At 43.8% G+C, this 18,699-nt stretch overlaps 1 protein-coding gene across 1 annotated transcript in view; it reads right to left on the bottom strand.

Annotated features, from left to right (window-relative positions):
• LOC145350299 (contactin-associated protein-like 5) overlaps window positions 1-18,699 on the bottom strand; it is a 644,548-nt gene that overhangs the window by 85,136 nt on the left and 540,713 nt on the right. Inside the window, exon 21 of the mRNA XM_080199493.1 lies at window positions 12,466-12,559. Coding sequence (XP_080055619.1) covers window positions 12,466-12,559 — 94 coding nt within the window. The remainder of the gene's footprint in view (window positions 1-12,465; window positions 12,560-18,699) is intronic.

Genomic DNA, 18,699 nt, shown 5'->3' with positions numbered 1-18,699 from the left:
TCCTCCTCAACTCCGTTCTAAACCGCCTCCCCTTTATCTTGAAGCTGTGCCCCCTAGTCCTACTGTCTTTTTTGAGCGGAAAGAGTCTCTCCACCTGTATCCTATCCATCCCATTCATCATCTTATACGTCTCAATGAGATCTCCCCTCATTCTTCTAAACTCTAACGAGTACAAGCCCAGTTTATTCAGCCTCTCCTCATAGCTCAACCCCCTCAACTCCGGTATCAGCCTAGTAAACCTCCTCTGCACTCCCTCCAAGGCCAAAATATCCTTGCGCAGGTGCGGCGCCCAAAACTGCACACAGTACTCCAGCTGCGGCCTCACCAATGCCCTATACAGCTGCAGCAAGACCTCCCTACTTTTATATTTAATCCCCCTCGCTATGAAGGCCAGCATCCCATTCACCTTCCTGACCACCTGCTGCACCTGCAAGCTGGGTTTTTGCGACTCATGCACAAGGACCCCGAGGTCCCTCTGCACCGTCGCCTGCTGCAGTTTTTCGCCACGTAAGTAATAGTCCTTCCTACCATTCTTCCTACCAAAGTGGACCACCTCACACTTGCCAACATTAAATTCCATTTGCCATTTCCTGGCCCATTCGCCCAGCCTATCTAGATCCTTCTGCAGACTCTCCACACCCTCCGCTGGAATTGAAAAGCTAGTCTCGATAATGGTGACCATGACAACCATCGCTTGTGATAGAAACCCATCTGGCTCACTGATATCCTTTAGGAAAGGGAATCTGCCGCCCTTACCTGGTCTGGCCTACACGTGACTCCAGACCTACAACAATGTGGTTGGCTCGAACTGCCCCCTGGAATGATGTGGAAAGTCAGTCAGTTCAAGGATAATTAGGGATGGGCAACAAATGCTGACCTTGCCAGCGAAACTCACATCCAATGAAAGAATAAAGAAAAAAAAAGTCATATACAGAATACTTTGACTGACAAATCGCAGACATGTGTAAAAGTGATGGGCAACAGATTTGCCATCTTCCAAAAGCAATTTAGCTCATTCCTCAACCTTTCCCCCATGATGATGTTTATCCTCTCCTCAGGCGCTTATTTAATCCCCTTTCGAAGGCCATAGTTGATTCTATCTCCATCAGACTCCCACACAGTGCATTCCAAAGACTAACCATATGCTAAGTAAAATAAGGTTTTTCTCATGTTGCCATTGGTTCTTTTGCTAATCAGCTTAAATTGCTGTCCTCTGACTCTTGAGCCCTCTGTCAATGGGGACAGTTTTCCCTATCTGCTCTGCTCAGACTGCTTGTGATTTTGAACATCTCTATCAAGTCTCCTCTCAATCTGCTCTGCTTGAAGGAAAATAGCTCCAGGTTCTCCAAGCTACCCATGCATATTGAAGACTTTAAATGGGACCTGGGCAGCACTGCCGCCTCGCAGTGTCAAGAACCTGGGTTCAATTCCTGGCTTGGGTCACTGTCTGTGTGGACTTTGCATATTCTCTCCTTGTTTGTGTGAGTTTCTTCAGAGTGCTTGGTTTCCTCCCACAGTCCAAAGATGTGTGGGTTAGGTGGATTGGCAATGCAAAATTGTCCCTTAATGTCAGGGGAACCAACTATTTAAATGCATGGGGTTCTGGGGATAGGGCCTGGATGGGATTGTGGTTGGTGTTAACTTGATGGGCCAAATGGCCTCCTTCTGCACTGTAGGACTCTATGATTCTATGTTGGTTGATGCCAGTAAAAGCAGCTGAGTTGGTGTTATGGAGAAATAAGGAGCAAAGTCATAGCATGGCTTCACGACCAATCATCAGGAGGCAGGACAAAAATCGAATATCCATTATGCAGATTCCACCAAAGAACAGAAGAAAGAAACCACACAACACTGTGAGATAGAGGCAGCATGGTGGCACACCATGAGACAGGGGCGACACGGTGGCCCAGTGGTTAGCACTGCTGCCTCTCAGTGCCAGGGACCTGGGTTCTATTCTGGCCTTGGGTCACTGTCCGTGCGGAGTTTGCACATTCTCCCTGTATCTGCGTAGATTTCCTCTGGGTGCTCTGGTTTCCTCCCACAGTCCACAGACATGCAGGTTAGGTTGATTGGCTATGTTAAATTGACCCTAGTGTCAGGGGGATTAGCAGGGCAAATATGTGGGGTTACAGGAATAGGGCCTGGGTGGGATTGTAGTTGGTACAGACTTGATGGGCCAAATGGCCTCCTTCTGCAGTGTAGGCATTCTAAGATAGAGATCAGATTTGTTTGTGTATTTCTTTACATTCCAATAGGACAAGGTAACGCAAGATTGTGCCTCCTATCTGAACAGAGTATTTTAAATATGAATCTGAATAGCACACTGTGGATCTATTATGTTCTAACAGATGCAAGAGTGATGTTAAAGGCTTTGTTAAGTATAAGCTCCCTGTGGAGCTGCCTCTGACAATGGGTCCTACATACAGGCATACATATGAACATACTAATTAGGACCAGGAGTAGACCACTTGGTCGCTTGAAGCTGCCCCACCATTCAACAAGATCATGACTGATCTTATTGTAATCTCAACCCCACATTTCTGCTTACCTCTGATAACGTTTTGTCCTGTTGTGAGACAGATTAGTTTTATCCAACTGATGATCTCTACTGATGATGAAGTGTTGTTGCAATGGTAATCCTGCTTTGCCCTTAAAACTGAAGTCATGGGGACCATTCACCTAGTCCATTGCACTGCTCTAGCAGTGCAGTAGACCAGGAGATGTAAGCGGAGGCCGTGTAGCGAGATTTCCGCTGGGTGCCACGGCCTCTGCACCTTTCTGAGCACTGGATTCCTGGCATCGCTAGCCCCATGCTAGAAATTGTCCATACAGGTTTTAATTGAGTCATTTGTCTTTGGGATCACGATTATTCCAGAACAGCACTTTACTGGTACAGTTACAGGAGAGATAATAACTGTTTGATGTAACTTAAGTTCAGTTTCACTCTTGACTTTGTCTAAGAATGAATGAAGGATCTTTTCTGGCTGTGAAGAACCAAATTGGTTTAGACTCAGCTCTGGTATTCGGTCTTCAGCTTCCCTAAGACTGAAAATGATGTCAGGATTTCATTCCGGAATGTTCCTATACTGCACATCAGCAAACCTTGTAGATCAGCTTTAACTGTTAGCATGCTATCCTGCATAATTATGATGGTTCTTGGTGTCGTATCACAGAGGTTCAATTATCTCTTTGCCCTTCTATCTTAATCTTGCCAAGTGTTGGGAAGTGATAGCCTAGCAGTATTATCTCTAGACTACTAATCCAAAAACTCAACAAATGTTCTGGGGACCTGGGTTCAAATCTCCCTATGGCAGATGGTAGAATTTGAATTTAATAAAATGTATTTGGAATAAAGAATCTACTGATGGCCGTGAAACATTGTCAACTGTCGGAAAAAACCATCTGGATCATTAATGTCTCTTTAGGGAAGGAAATCTGCCATCCTTACCTGGTCTGGCCTACATGTGACTCCAGAGCCACAGCAATGTGGTTAACTCTCAGCTGCTTTCTGAACAAGGGGAAGTAGGGATGGACAATAAACACTAGCCAGCCAGCAATGCCTATGAATTCCTGGACTGATACTCTAGTGATAATACCACTAGGCTTGCCTCATGTTACTTTCCCAGTTAGATGGACACATGTAATCAAATGGAGAATCTGAGAAGGCTGTAGGTACATTCTCTAAAGTAGATCCTTGCAACACATATCAGAAATAAGCTGCATTTTGAGTTATCCTACCAACTCCATAGCATTCTATGTCTGGCACCTGATAAGTTCTTCACTGGAAGGAAGTTACACACTCGTATTAACACTTGCAAACTTGGTGTGAGAACATCTATGTCGATAAGAGAACTTGTCAATCAACCAAAGATTGGAGCGGTTACATTTTTCATTTGGATGGATGAATAAACTGGCATGAGGACTGATTGTAAGCTTGTGTCAATCAATTGCCTCTGATGTGCTTTGTTGCTTTGTGTGATTTAGGGTTAAGTAACTGTTATAGCTCTTCAAACACATTCAGATGTTTCATCTATTCCAGCGTGAAATGAATCAAGAACCTCCCAGTAACTGTTCCCAATTGTGATGTGAACTGTTCAGTCATCTGCCAAAGAAGGTTGTGAATCACGACAGTGTTAAAACCAAACTTCAGAAGATATTACTTGTGGCTCATGGGACTGACTCCAACTCAAACACTATCAAATTCCACTTGAAAGTATCCACAAAGCTCAAAGAAACCTCCAAATCATTTGATACTTATGAGTATTGTGGTTTTCATTAGAATCCTGAGGTTGGCATGTACAATTTTTCCTGCATGTTACTGGATGACTGTCGTTGAAAATTTATTCACGGGATGTGAGTATTTCTGGTTGTGCCAGCCTTTATTGCCCACTTTTAAATACCCTTCAGGAAGTGATGGTGTTTCCTCCAACTTCAATACAACTGAGAGTCTTGAACAGGCATTTGAGAGACAGTTCAGAGTTAGTAGGTCTGGAATAACATATTGGTCAGGCCAAGAAAAACTGTAGGCTCCCTTCCCTAAAGGAAATTGGTGAAACCGATTTTTTTTAATGACAATTCGGTACTTTCATGGTCAATATTACTGATACCAGCTTTATATTCCACGTTCAATTAATTCAATTCAAATTCCAAGCTGCCATAAAGGGAATTGAACTCATATTTCTGGGTCTTTACGCCAGTAACAAAGTCACTATGATACTGCATTTATAGAGGCATCTACCAGGCAATATGGAAAATTACGTTACGCCCTGTGCATGAGAAAGAGGATAAATCCACCCCAGCCACTTACCTCCCCTTGAGTCTACTCTCAATCTCCAGTAGTGCTGGAGGGGTCATCAATAGTGCTATCAAGTGGCAATATCCTGCTCAGTTTGAGTTCAGCCAGGGTCACATACCTCATTACTGTCTTGGTTCAAATAGGGACAAAAGATCTAGACTCCAGAGTTGAGGTAAGAGTGACTGCTCTTGACATCAAGGCAGCATTTGACCAAGTATGACATTAGGGAGTCCCTGTGAAACTAGAGTCAGTGGAAATCAGGGGAGTCATACCTGGCACAAAGGGCATTCATTGCAGTGTTTGGAGGTCAATTGTCTCAGTTTCAGGACATCACTGCAGGAGTTCTTCAGCCCAACAATCTCGAGCTGTTCCATCAATGACCTTCCCTCCATCATGAGGTCAGAAGTGGAGATATTCACTAATGACTGTACAATGTTCAACACCATTCATGACTCCTCAGGTACTGAGGCAGTCCAAATGCAACAAAACCTGGACAGTATCCAGGCTTGGGCTATCAAGTGGCAAATACCATCCACACCACACAAGTGCCAGTCAATGACCATCTCCAAAACGAGAGGATCTCAAAATCATCCATTGTCATTCAATGGCATTACCATTGCTGAATATCCCACTGTCAGCATCCTTGGAGTTACCATTGACCAGAAACTGGAACTGGACTAGCTATATAAATACTATGGCTACAAGGGCAGATCAGAGGCTAAGAATCCTGTGATAAGTAACTCAACTGTGGCACAGTGGTTAGCATTACTGCCTCACAGTGCCAGGACCGAGGTTTGATTCCCGGCTTGGTCACTGTCTTTGCAGGCTTTGCACATTTTCCCTGTGTCTGCATGGGTTTCCTCTGATTGCTGTGGTTTCCTCCCACAGTCTGAAAGATGTGCTGATTAGGTGCATTGGCTGTGCTAAATTCTCCCTCAGTGTACTCAAACAGGCATCTGAGTGTGGCGACTCGGGGATTTTCATTGCAGTAACTTCATTGCAGTGTTAATGTAAGCTGACTTGTGACACTAAGAAATACACTTTACAGTTTAAACTCCTGACTCTGCAAAGCCTGTTCACTTCATCTACAAAGTATGAGTCAGGATTTGTGATAGAATACTCTCCACTAGCCTGGATGAGTGCAGCTCCTTCAACACTGAAGAAGCTTGACACTATTCAGAATAAAGCAACTTGACTGCTACTCCTTTCACAAACATTCAAGCCCCCCCAGTGTAAACCACCTACAAGGTGCTTTACAGGAACTCACTTATTCTTTTTAGACAGCTACTTCCTAACCCACAATTGCTTCAATCTGGAAGGACAAGGGCAGAAACATGTGGAAAGACACCACGTGATGGTCCTCCTCCAAGTCACTCACCACCCTGACTTGGAAACTATATTGTCGTTCCTTCACTGTCATTGGGTCAAAATCCTGGAACTCGCTCCATAATATCACTGTGGATATACACCACTTACACCACCTGGGCTGCAGTGGTTCAAGAAGGCAGCTGAATGCCTCTTTCTTCACTGGAACAATTCTATGATTTAAGTTATTGGGTGGCACAATGGCACAGTGGTTGCACTGCTGCCTCACAGCGTCAGAGAGCCAGGTTCAACTCTGGCCTTGGGTGACTGTGCGGAGCTTGCATATTTTCCCCGTGTCTGTGTGGGTTTCCTCTAGGTGCCCCAGTTAACTTCCACATTCCAAAGATGTGTGGGATAGTAGATTGGCCATGCTAAATTACCCTTAAGTATCAGGTGGACTAGTAGGATAAATATGTGGGGTTACCGGGATAGGGCCTGGGTAGGATTGTTGTCAATACAGGCTCGATGGACCTAATGACCTCCTTCTGTGCTGTAGGGATTCTATGAATTCTATGAAGAAGACTACCTTCTGAAGGGTAACTAGGAATGGGCAATAAATGCTGGCCTAGCCAGTGATACCCACATACCATTATAGAATTTAAGAGAAAACAATGCTTCTATTTTTAAATGATGTTGTAAAATCTATATTTTTTAATGTTCTTGAGAAATTAACCAGGTTCATTATTGGAGATGATTATTTGTACGCTGTAATTGTGATATGTCGAATATTTGTACATTGTGAACTGAATACCTGATCACCTGCTAATGGGAGGAAGCACATTTTAGCAAATGCACTTCATTCAGACTTTTCTTTCTAACAACTGTGTTATTCATTTGCAAAATATTCTAGGATGGCCAGAAATTTCAGCAGCCAGTTACCTCCTTTGAGGTATTCTTTAAAATTTATCATTGTACAACATTCTCATTCCCTGTCTTTGAATCCATTTTTGTTAATTACATCTCTATTATGTTCCCTTAACAAAGCAATACTTGTTTCCCTTAATTACCCCACATTTGTCCAAGTGACTATTAAGTTTGTCCCAAACTATTGTTTCTAAAAGATTCCCACTGCGGAGGTTAAGGTAACCGTCCTGTGGTTGCTGGGCTTATCTTTGCAATCTTTTTTAGACAAGGATTTGTGAGACCTCCAGTCCTGTGGCACCATTCCTGAGTCTAGTAGAGATTGGAAAATTATGGTTAGTGCCACGATAATTTCCAACTTCAATTCCTTCACTATCCTTGAATGCATCTCATTCGATCCTGATGCCTTATCAACTTTAAATCCAGACAGCCTAATCAAAACTCTCCCTTTTCAATTTGGGCAGTATCTACTACCTTGGCAAAGACGCATGCAAGTATTCAGCCATGTATTCTGCCTCCATTCAGATTGCTAGTTGCGCTAACATGTTTTAGTTTAAATAGTTGAAATGATTTATAAATGGAAGAGGTGCCAACTAAAAATAATGAATAAAAAATGCTGGATCTTTCCTTGCTGTCATGAAATCAGTTAAGAATATTTTTGCCAAATTATCCCGATTCTTCCTCTTAGCATCCTTTAAATAGTTATATGCCTAGCGAAGATTTATAGATTCCCTTTGATGTTACCTGCCAATCTGTTCTCATGGTCTCTCTTTTCTTCTCTTGTTTGCCTTTTGAAATCCTCTTTGAACCTTTGATGTTCAAACTTTTCTGTAATTGTATCATCCCCTGCCACAAGTATACCTTTTCTACATCACCTCACTCTATGGGCAGGATTTTCTGACCACGCTCACCTCGAAACCAGAAAATCCCGCTCAGGGTCAATGAACCTTTCTATGGTCCACCACTCGCCCGCTCTGATTCCTGTGATGGGCACAAAGGAAAAATTTGCCCCTCTATTTCTTTCATCATGCAGAGAGCTCTGGATTTAGTTGCTCTGTCTTTCCTCTTTCTGAGTGTATACTTGGACTGTACATGAACAGTATTAAAGGCAGCCAATTGTTCAGTTACAGTTTTGCTTGCTAATTTTCTTTGATTCCAATTTATCTGGCCTAGGTCCATCCTTACCCCTTTAAAATTGCCTCTCCTACAGTTAACTATATTTAGTTTGGATCTTCCGGTGTTCTTTTCCATTGTCAACATAAACCGTGTGACACAATGATCACACTAAATGTACCCCTCCTGTACCTTGATCTGCATGGCCACCTTATTCCCAAGAGCCAGATCTAGTAATGCTTCCTTTCTCTAGGTCTTTTCTCCCTGGAGAGACGAAGGATGAGAGGTGACCTGATAGAGGTTTATAAGATGTTGAGAGGTATAGATAGGGTGGATTCTCGGAGGCTATTTCCCAGGGCTGAAATGGTTGCTATGAAAGGACACTGGTTTAAGGTGCTGGGGAGTAGGTACAGAAGAGATGTCAGGGGTAAGTTTTTCACTCAGAGGGTGGTGAGTGAGTGGAATCGGCTGCCGTCAGTAGCGGTGGAGGCAAACTCATTGGGGTCTTTTAAAAGACTTCTGGATGATTACATGGGATTTAATGGGATTGAGGGTTATAGATAGGCCTGGTAGGTATGGATATGATCGGCACAACTTGTGGGCCGTAGGGCCTGTTTGTGCTGTAGTGTTCTATGTTCTCATTGGACCAGAAACATACCGCAGTGGAAAATTTTCTTGAACGTACTCGAAGAGCTCTTGTCCCTTTCTGTCCTTTACACCGAAACTATCCCAGTCTAAATTTGAACCATTGAAGCGCCCTTATAACTACTCATACTTCCACATTGCCACTTGCACCTGTGTGCCACTTACTGGTGCACACCGTTAGATATGCAATGATTAATCAATTTGCTCATTAACATCCTGTGCTAATGGACCTGCTGATGGAATAAACTAAACTCATGAATCACTCCAAACTGTCAATGACTCTTTTGGTATGCACGAGAATTTGCTTAGTGGGTTCAGAAAAAAAAACCTTTGTACAACGAGAGGTGAAGGAATCGTTGAAATAAATAGCCGACAGCTGTTTGAAGATTTCATTTCACTCGCGTAGACACTGGAATTTTACCACCCCTCCCACCCGCCACGGGAATCGGAGTGGGCAAGGGATGGACATTGCCATTAGCCTCAGGCGGGGTTTTACGGTTCTGGGACGAGTGAGGCTGTAGAATCCTGCCCATTGAAAGAAAAAAAACTGAAGGTTTTAAATTCTCCTCTCCGACTGAAGAGGGCAGAAGATGCATTTCTATATTATAAAGCATGGCAACAGGAGTAAAAATATTCTCATTTATTATTCCTTGGAAACAGTTTAAGGCCACAACTCTACCACCTCACCTGCCACAGAATCGGTGCGGGCGAGAGTCCGACAACAGGTGGGACCTCAGGTGGGAATTTCCAGCCTCGCCCGAGGGAGGCTGTAAAATCCTGCCCTAAATCTCTATTCATCACACCCTCAGGTAGCTACCTGCTGGTTGTGTTAACAGTGCTTTAGTTTAAATAGTTGAAATAATTTATGAATGGAAGGGATGGCAACTTAAAACAATGAATAAAAAGTGCTGACCTTTTCTCACTGTTGACAGTCATGAAATCAGTTAAGACTATTCTCGGCAGGTTCAAAATGATAAGAAGCATACTGCCACTGCTATAAGTTTCTTCTGTTAAAAAAAAATCCTGGTTTTTAAAATGTATTTATTAGTGTCACAAGTAGACTTATATTAACATTGCAATGAAGTTACTGTGAAAATCCCCCAATCGCCACACTCTGGCACTTGTTCAGGTACACTGAGGGAGAATTTAACATGGCCAATACACCTAACCAGCATGTCTGGAGCACCCGGAATAAACCCACACAGACACGAGGAGAATGTGCAGACTCAACACAGGCAGTGATCCAAGCCAGGGGTCAAACCCAGGTCCCTGGCACTGTGAGGAAGCAGTGCCAACCACTGTGCCACAGCATTGTCCTGGTGTATGATTACAACATTTTTTTGCTTGTCGGGTTAGTTTAAATTAATTAATCTGAATATAAGAAAATAAAATCAGCTGGGCTACCCAGCTTATCACCATGGCTAAACACTGCTTCACTTCCCTCCTTCTTGCCGCTCCCCTACAATCTCCTGGAAGAGGCAAATAAACAGTCAAAAAAGTCCAGAGCCAACAAAATGCTCTGTGAACTTGGGTTTGTGGGCTAATTTTTAACAATTAGTTCTCAGCTGTGGCAGAGGTTCCAGTGCTTTCTTTTTAGTAAATAAGAAACCGTGTTGAAATGACTGATGAAGTTGTCAATAATATTGGTCAGGCTAGCCAACTATGATTCCTGGAGGTTGATGGTGAGGTACAAGTTTTTAAAATTATGTAGGTATGGCTGGCTAGGTCAGGATTCATTGGCCATCCCTAATTGCCTTTCAGATGGCAGTGATGGGCTACCTTCTTGAACTGCTGCAGTCCCTGTGATGTTGGTACACACACAGTGCTGTTAGGAAGGGACTTTCAGGATATTATGCTAGCTGCAGTACAGGAACGGCAATATATTTCCAAGCCGGAATGATGAGTGGCTTGGACGGGGCCCTGCAGGCGGTGGTGTTCCCATGTGTCTGCTACCCTTGTCCTTCTAGATGGTAGTGGTCATGGGTTTTGAAGGTGCTGTCTGAGGAGCCTTGGTGAATAGTGATTGTGGTGCTGTTGAAGATCAGGGTGAAGGGTTTGAACTTTACTTGGTGGAGATGGCCATTGCCAAGTATTTCCCAACTCCTGCCTCAAATTCCAGACCTCAAAGGGTTAGCGGGTCTTCAGAACTTGATACACCAAGAATAAAGGCATAAGCCCTTCTTTCTTCTCTGTCAGAATCCCAATTTCACTTTGTGAGTTCCATGCTGATCTGTGACATAAAGAGGGCATTTTTACATTGACTCGGCACAGACACAATGTTTCAATGGGTCCTCATTCTGCCCCCTTAGAGACGGCAAGGCACCTGTGTTCTAATTTTTGATAAGACATGCATCCCCTTTAAGTTCTTCATTATGTTCCTCATTTAAATTCACTTATTAAGATGCCAACACACCTGACCAACATCAGCATGGCATTCAAAGTACTGGCATTGCTGCTGTGTATTCAACCTTCCTGTACAGCATGGGACCAGACAGTCCTATTCTCTTCATGTAGAATTCTCCCAAGCTAAAACATCTACTGTCAGAACAAACATAACCAACTGTCACCATTCTCGAGTCCACAGGCACTGACTCAGATGTAGACAAAGGATAGAATCATGGAATTCTATTGCACAGAGGATGGTATTCAGTCCACTGCACCTGCAACACCTATCTGAAAGAATTATCCAATTAGACCCTAAACAGAAAGTAAAGATGTGGAGATGCCGGTAGTGGGCTGGGATGGGCACAGTCAGAGATCTCACAACCCCAGGTTAAAGTCTAACAGGTTGGACTTTAACCTGGTGTTCATAGATCATAGAACCCTATAGTGCAGAAAGAGGCCCTTCGAGTCTGCACCGAACACAATCCCAACCAGTCCCTCTAACCTACGCTTCCCTGGATACTAAGGGGCAATTTTTTAGCATGGCCAATTAACCTAACCCGCACATCTTTGGACTGTGGGAGGAAACCGGAGTACCCGGAGAAAACCCATGCAGACACAGGCAGTGACCCGAGCCAGGAATCGAACCCAGGACCCTAGAGCTGTGAAACAGCAGTGCTAACCACTGTTCTACCGTGCCGCCCGGTTGTGAGACTTCTTAGTAGAGATTAATGAGGTAATATATTTGCCAGCCAACTTAGCAACACCCATGCTATGGGAATCTAAGAATGGGGTGAAGCTATGTTTTGTACCATATAATGGTATCACAGTAACCGCAGGCCAAGTTGACCTTCTACTGTTACTTTTGTATATTGTTTTCCAAGCATGTGTTTATACCAAGTCTCACAAAAGCTTGTTTATCCCACACTAAAAGGGAGCTTCAACTTGGATACATTGGACTTCACCTTGGACTGGCATCAAGAACGGTGCCAGGGACACTTGAGCTCCAAACCAGCCATGTTATCATGGTCCCCAATGAGACCCATTGCTTGTATTTCTCTTGTACTATTTACTGTTTTGTAATCGACCTTTATAATTGTTTGGAGACTAACATTCTCCTGGATCATTAAAAGAACAAAACAGAACACACCTGCATCATTGGCCTTGGAAATGTTGTCCTTATCCAAATCTCCTTTGATAGCTACTACTGGAAACTGCATCCAACACCCTTTCCAGGGAATGCATTCCAGACCAAATACAAACAGTGCCATCATTAAAATCAAGAGAAATTTTCAACTGCTTACCCATGATCTTGCCCAGAATGAGAGATTTGATGGAATTGAATTCAAGATCTGTAAATGCAGGGAGGCTGTACTTCATGGTGGCAAGTTGATCAATCTGCAAATAAAGAGTAGAAATATTAAATGTCATATTGTATTCCTGTGGTGGACTCCTAGTTTATGCTGCGGTTTGGCATTGATCAACATGTATATTCAGATAGTAACCTTTAGAGCAGTGATTCTTTTCATAATGTCATCAATACTTCTCTTTAATTTTAAAACAAGGAATGAATTTATCTACTCCACCCTGGGTTTTATAAACTTTTGGTTATAAGTCAAAATACAACATCAAATCTGCAATAATACCCTGTCATCTGTGGTAGCTGGAACAACATTGTATGGAGCTGAACCACAGCGGTCTTGGAGATACCCAGTTTGTACTGATTTTGCGGAGTCAGTTAGCTCAGTTGGCTGGACCGATGGTTTGTGATGCAGAGTGACATCAATTCAATTCAAATTCAACTCCTATTCCTGATTCATGAAGGTCCTGGCTTCTCAACCATGCCCCTCGCCTGAGGTGTGGTGATCGTCAGATTAAATCAAAACCAGTCAGCTCTCCCCCTCAAAGGGGAGAGGAAGCAACTTATGGTCATCTGGGACTACGGGAACTTTTACTGATTTCAGGCAGAGTGCTATTTGTTATTGGTAGAAATACAGTTGGAGTCAGTTGTAGACTTAATAGCATTCTTGCTTCTGATTCGGAAAGTCTGTAAGTTCAAAGTCTTACTTGGGTGAGAAAATCGAGGCTAAGATATTGCAGCAGTGAAAGACTTGGAGGTGGTATCTTTCAAGTAAGATGTTAAACGATCTAGCCCCAGGCTAGATTTGCAATCATCCACTGTGGAAGTCAAAATGCTCAGATTGAGGTTTCATCATTTGGAAGTTAAATTGTGCAGAAGTTGAAGTGTTCAAATTAAAGTTTCATGCCTTCTCTGTGTAATAGTGGAAAATGTTTTGTCAGCTTGCAGAACTACAAAAGGGGTCAGTGTCTGCTATTCAGGATGAATAAGCTAATCTTCATCTGTGTGGACCCCATAACATTCTGTTTTTTGGCCTTCACCAAAGGGTGAGCAAGACCAAATTTTTCCATAACAAATACCAAAGGCGAGCTATGGGGATATGTTATGCAAATAAAGGATGAGCAAAAGTCCGTTTTTCATTGGATGAGAAAGGGCGAAACACCAGGATTTAATTGGCAAATCTGTATGCAAATGAAGGATTCGAAAAATTGCTTGTTTCTGATTTGCTATAATTGACTATAATTGCTAAGTTGTTTGTTTGTAACTTCAGAAAAACTTGCAGGATGCTGCAAGCTAGTTTCTTCTTGTGCAGAAGTCAGTAAAGGCCCCATAACGGGTTATGCATGGTGTCTCGCACTGTTTGTACTCAAATCGACTCAGAGTGCCTAAGGTTGCTGGTACCCAAAATCTCTGACACCACAAGCGCAAGTTTGGGTGTGGGCACTTTTAAACAAAATGATCTCAATTTTCAAAAGAGGACGAAGCCAGCAGCCACTTGCCTCCAATTAACCAGCGGTCAAGCTCCTTGAAGAGCTTGTTATGTGGCTGGAGAAGAACAGGATCAATTGTTCAAGCGCAAGAAAGGGAAGAGTGAATGGTGTCAGACAGGTCAGTGCACAGATTTAGGAAGCACAACAATGAGCCACCACTATCGTGGCTGCGGATTTGCAGTTTTAAAACAAAAAGTAAAGTATATTTATTAGTCACAAGTAAGGCTTACATTAACACAGCAATGAAGTCACTGTAAAGCTCCCCTAGTCATCACATTTTGGCGCCTGTTTGGGTCAATGCACCTAACCAGCACATCTTTCACAGTGTGGGAGCAAACTGGAGAAAACCCACGCAGACACGAAGAGAATGTGCAAACTCCACAGAGACTCAAGCCAGCAATCGAATCCAGGTCCCTGGTACTGTGAGTTAGCAGTGCTAATCTCGATGCCACCGCACCACCCCGAAAAGAAAGGCAGATTGTGGAGGTACACATCCGGTAGTGCAGTATAGAAGGAGACCATTTGGCCTATCGAATTTGCACTGACGACAATCCCTGCTATGAGCAGGGCCCGAAACGCTGCAGCTCCGATCGGAGATTTGAACTGCGCGTGCGCGGTCACCCCTGCCACATCAGTCCCAGGCCGCAAAAAATGAATAAAGCGACGCTGGGAGCCATGGCCCCCTGCAGATATCACCCCACTCTCTCGACTTAACTCTTCCCCTTACCCACCCATGCCACCACCACCCAGACCAAATCACGACCCTCTGTCCCCCTTCCTCCCCACCGATCGCCCACAGAGCGATAGCACTCCCCCCTGCCTCCCCACCACCCTCCACCAGAGATCCATTTGGCCTCCTCCCTCCTCCCCACTCACCAGGGAGCCATTGGGCATCCCTCCTCCCTCCCCCTCACCAGAAAATAATCTGGCCCATCTCTCTCTTGCCCTCCCCCCCCCCCACCCCCACCATAGGTACATCTGACCTGCCTCCCTCCTCCCTCCCCTCCACCAGAGAACAATCAGGTCTCCCTCCTCCCCCCCCGCCCCCCCCCGTCTCTTTTCCCCCACCAGAGGTACAGATGACCCACCTCCCTCCTCCATCCCTCCCTCCCCACCTCCTGGCCCGCTTCCCTCCCTCCCACCACCGATCTGAGCCAGAGAGCTGTTGGAAGCTCTGAACCTACCTCTTCAGAAGCTGGAGCGCCTGAAACAGACCTGTGCCGAGCGTGTCTGTTTCGTGCCGAATATGGACGGGCGAACACGATAGTAAAGGAGGTGATGCTGGTCAAGTTGGGCGGGCAGCCCATTAATTCAATTTCAACGCGTGCAAATACATTTAAATCACTGTTGCGTCTGTTTTGGGTGCGCTACGGATCGCAGCCATTTTCGGGCCTTGGTGAAATGGGCATCTGCGCAGATGTAGGTGCAGATCACACGAATCATCCCACGCCTGAAAACGGGTGTGACGCAATGGTAAAATTGGGCCCCCTGTGTAGAATCTGCACATTCTTCCCTGTATCTGCATGGGTTTCCTCCGAGTGCTCCAGTTTCCTCCCACAGTCCAAAGATGTGCAGGTTAAGTGGATTGGCTCGATAAAATGCCCCTTATTGTCCAAAGATGTGCAGGTTAAGTGGATTGGAGATGATAAAGTCCCCCTTTGTATCCCTAGGTGTGTGGATTATTGAGGTAAATGGGATTATGAGGATCAGGTGAAGGAAAGGGCCTGGGTAAGATACTCTGTCAGAGAGTTGATGCAGAGTCGATGGGTAGGATTTTACAGCCTCGCTCAGGCGAGACTGGAAATTCCTGCCTGAAGTCAACGGAGATTTCCGCTGTCGGACCGTTTCCCGCTCCATGGTGGGCAAGGTCATAGAATTCCTGAGGATGGGCAAAATGGCCTCCTTCTGCACTATAGGGTACAGAAGTACGTAATATTATACATTCTCAGATAGAGAGAGAGGGAAGCATGCACTGGTAGCATTCAAGCATGTCTCTTAATCCTGAGAGGAGTGGTAGACTGCGGCAGTTTACTTTCTATTACTTTTTTACTTTTTACGGTTTACTTTTTTTTTGTCCACTAATTTTAAAACACGACTTAAAGTCTTGGCATAATTTCCTGCCTGCGCGAGTTTAACATTGTAATTACTTCCAAAAGGTTAAAGACAACATTAAGGTAGTGCGGACAGGAATTGGTTTTCCAAACAAAGTGAACAGAGGACAAGCGAGAAGATAGCTGCATGGTCTATCAGTCATTATTTGTTGAAGACACAACACTCACATTTTATCACAGGTCAGGGAATGCTAATCCATTAGGAGGATCTATTCATAAGAAATAATTCTTTTTGTTTGTCCTGGTAGTGGATTAGCACTGGATTCATTTCAGCATAAATTTCCCTCGAAACTCCTTGAAGAATTTTATCATTTCCATGCTAAAGATTGAATCACACATAACCTTCAAGCAGAAAACTGATGGGATGTAAAGACAGTAATTAGAGCATTTCAGCTTGCTTCTTTCTGAATAAGTTATTACGCATTATTTACTCGCAATGTACACACAGTTATTCTCTTCTTGATAGGTATGCAGTCGGCTACCCGTCAAATATGAAATGAATCAAGATTACTGTTCAATAAAACAGGCCTGACAAGTCCATAAAATATTTAGCTCTTTCTGTCACGACACAAAAAAAAGTGTCAAAGGCATACATCGTATAAATTACACGTCTGCCTTGCCACTGTCCCTGCATTCCACTAGGCATTCGGTGACAGGTGAGCACATTGTATGTACGTCCCTCTAAAAATAAATTGGGATTAGTATCTCTGTCAGAGAGCTCAAAGGCACGCAACTGGTTTTCAGAGTTCTCCTGATGGTGCCAATTGAAACTTCTGATTGCTCGTTGATTCCAACTAGTTTTTGTAATTAACGAGGGCACTGATAACTGCCGGGGAGAAATGCCTATATCCATGATCTTTGTGGTCTTTAGCTGCTGAGTAGACAACAGAATTGGTTTTCACACTGATTTGTTGAAAGAGGTTCCACACTTCTTGGTAAATATATTGATTCCCAGTGATGACCAAGCAGCACAGCTGATCGATAATAAGAACATTCAGCTGGGATGGAGGTTGGCAGGATTTCTGCCGCAGAACTTTGCAGAAATCGGTTCCATCACCTTCGGCTGTCTCTTAATGTCACTGCGATGTGGCCAAGTGCATGAATCATGTGATCAGGAATCAGGTGGGCATCCTTATCATTCTCTTGGGATATGTACAGACGATTGGACAGATTGGCGAAAAAAGCTTCCACAATCACTGGGTCTGCAACTGATTCCACCTTAAGGCAAATGTGGTCTATCACAATGTCCCTCAGCTGTCCACACATAGATGGCTGGTTTTTCTTCGAGGGTAACACAATTGCTTCTGAATGCTCACGTGTTACACTTACTTTAATGTCAGTACTGACTGTTGTATTCGTACACCTTGACAAGTACTGGGGTCACCAAAAAAACCCTTAGCGATGTTGTGACAGAATGCACAGCGACAGGGAATTGCTCGCACAAATGCTCCATTTGTCCCAAATGTTGAGGAACCCTTTACGAGGGTCCAAATTGATTGCTTGGGACCCCTGACTAAAATGAAAAGGAGGAGTTTGTTGACTGGATTTCCATCCCAATACATAGTATTACAGCTAAGAGGATTGTAGAGGAGTTGCTTCAAGTTTTTTTTTTAACCAGACGTGGACTGCCCACGGAAATTCAATCAGATCAAGGATCCAAGTTGACTCCAAGGGAAGTTATGGGTAGCTAAGAAGAAAAGCAATCTACATCAACTACATATCATTCAGAGAGTTTTAGAACAGTGGCATCAAACTTTGAAAACCTTGTTTAGGGCTTATTGTAAGGATTATCCAGAGGATTGGGATAAAGAAATTCCATTTGTGCTTTCTGCAACTGGAGATACACCAAATGAGTTAACTAAATTCAATCTGTTTGAATTGAATTTTGGACATGAGGTAAGAGGAGCACTTAAATTGATCAAGGAGAAATTGGTGAGTCAATGTTCTGAAACTATATTGTTGGACTATATGTCAAAATTAGAGACACATTATAGGCAGGATATGATTGTACTGGAGAGAATGCAGACGAGACTCACCATGATGCTGTCTGGGATGGATCATGTAAGAGAGGTTGGATAGGCTTTGTTTGTTTTCACTGAAGCAGAGAAGACTGAGGGGCAACCTGATTGAGGTGTACAAGATTATGAGGAGCAAAGACAAGGTGAGTAAGGAGCAGCTGTTCCCCTTAGCTGAAGGGTCAGTTACAAGCGGACATTGGTTCAAGTTGAGGGGTAGAATATTAAGGGGGGACATTTTCACCCAGATAGTGGTGATGATCTCAAATGCGCTAATTGGGAGAGTGGCTTGCCCTACATCCTTTCAAAAGTGCCTGGAGGAGCACTTGGCACACCATAACATTCAAAGCTATGGGCCAAGTGCTGGTGAATGGGATGGGATGGGAGGTCAGGTGTTTTTTGTGTGTCAGTGTAGACACAATGGGCTGAATGATCTCTTCTGCACTGTATGATTCTATAAGAGATTAACTAGGGCTGGTGAGTTGGATAGATGGCATTCAAAGGTGGCACAACATGTGATGAAAAAAGAAATAGATAGGTCAAAATTTGTAGCTTTGATTGT

This window comes from Carcharhinus amblyrhynchos, chromosome 11 (assembly GCF_965287045.1).
Source record: "Carcharhinus amblyrhynchos chromosome 11, sCarAmb.v2.hapA, whole genome shotgun sequence".
Taxonomy (NCBI): domain Eukaryota; kingdom Metazoa; phylum Chordata; class Chondrichthyes; order Carcharhiniformes; family Carcharhinidae; genus Carcharhinus; species Carcharhinus amblyrhynchos.
The sequence above is the reverse complement of the archived record's forward strand: the minus strand, read 5'-3'. Positions and strand labels throughout refer to the sequence as shown.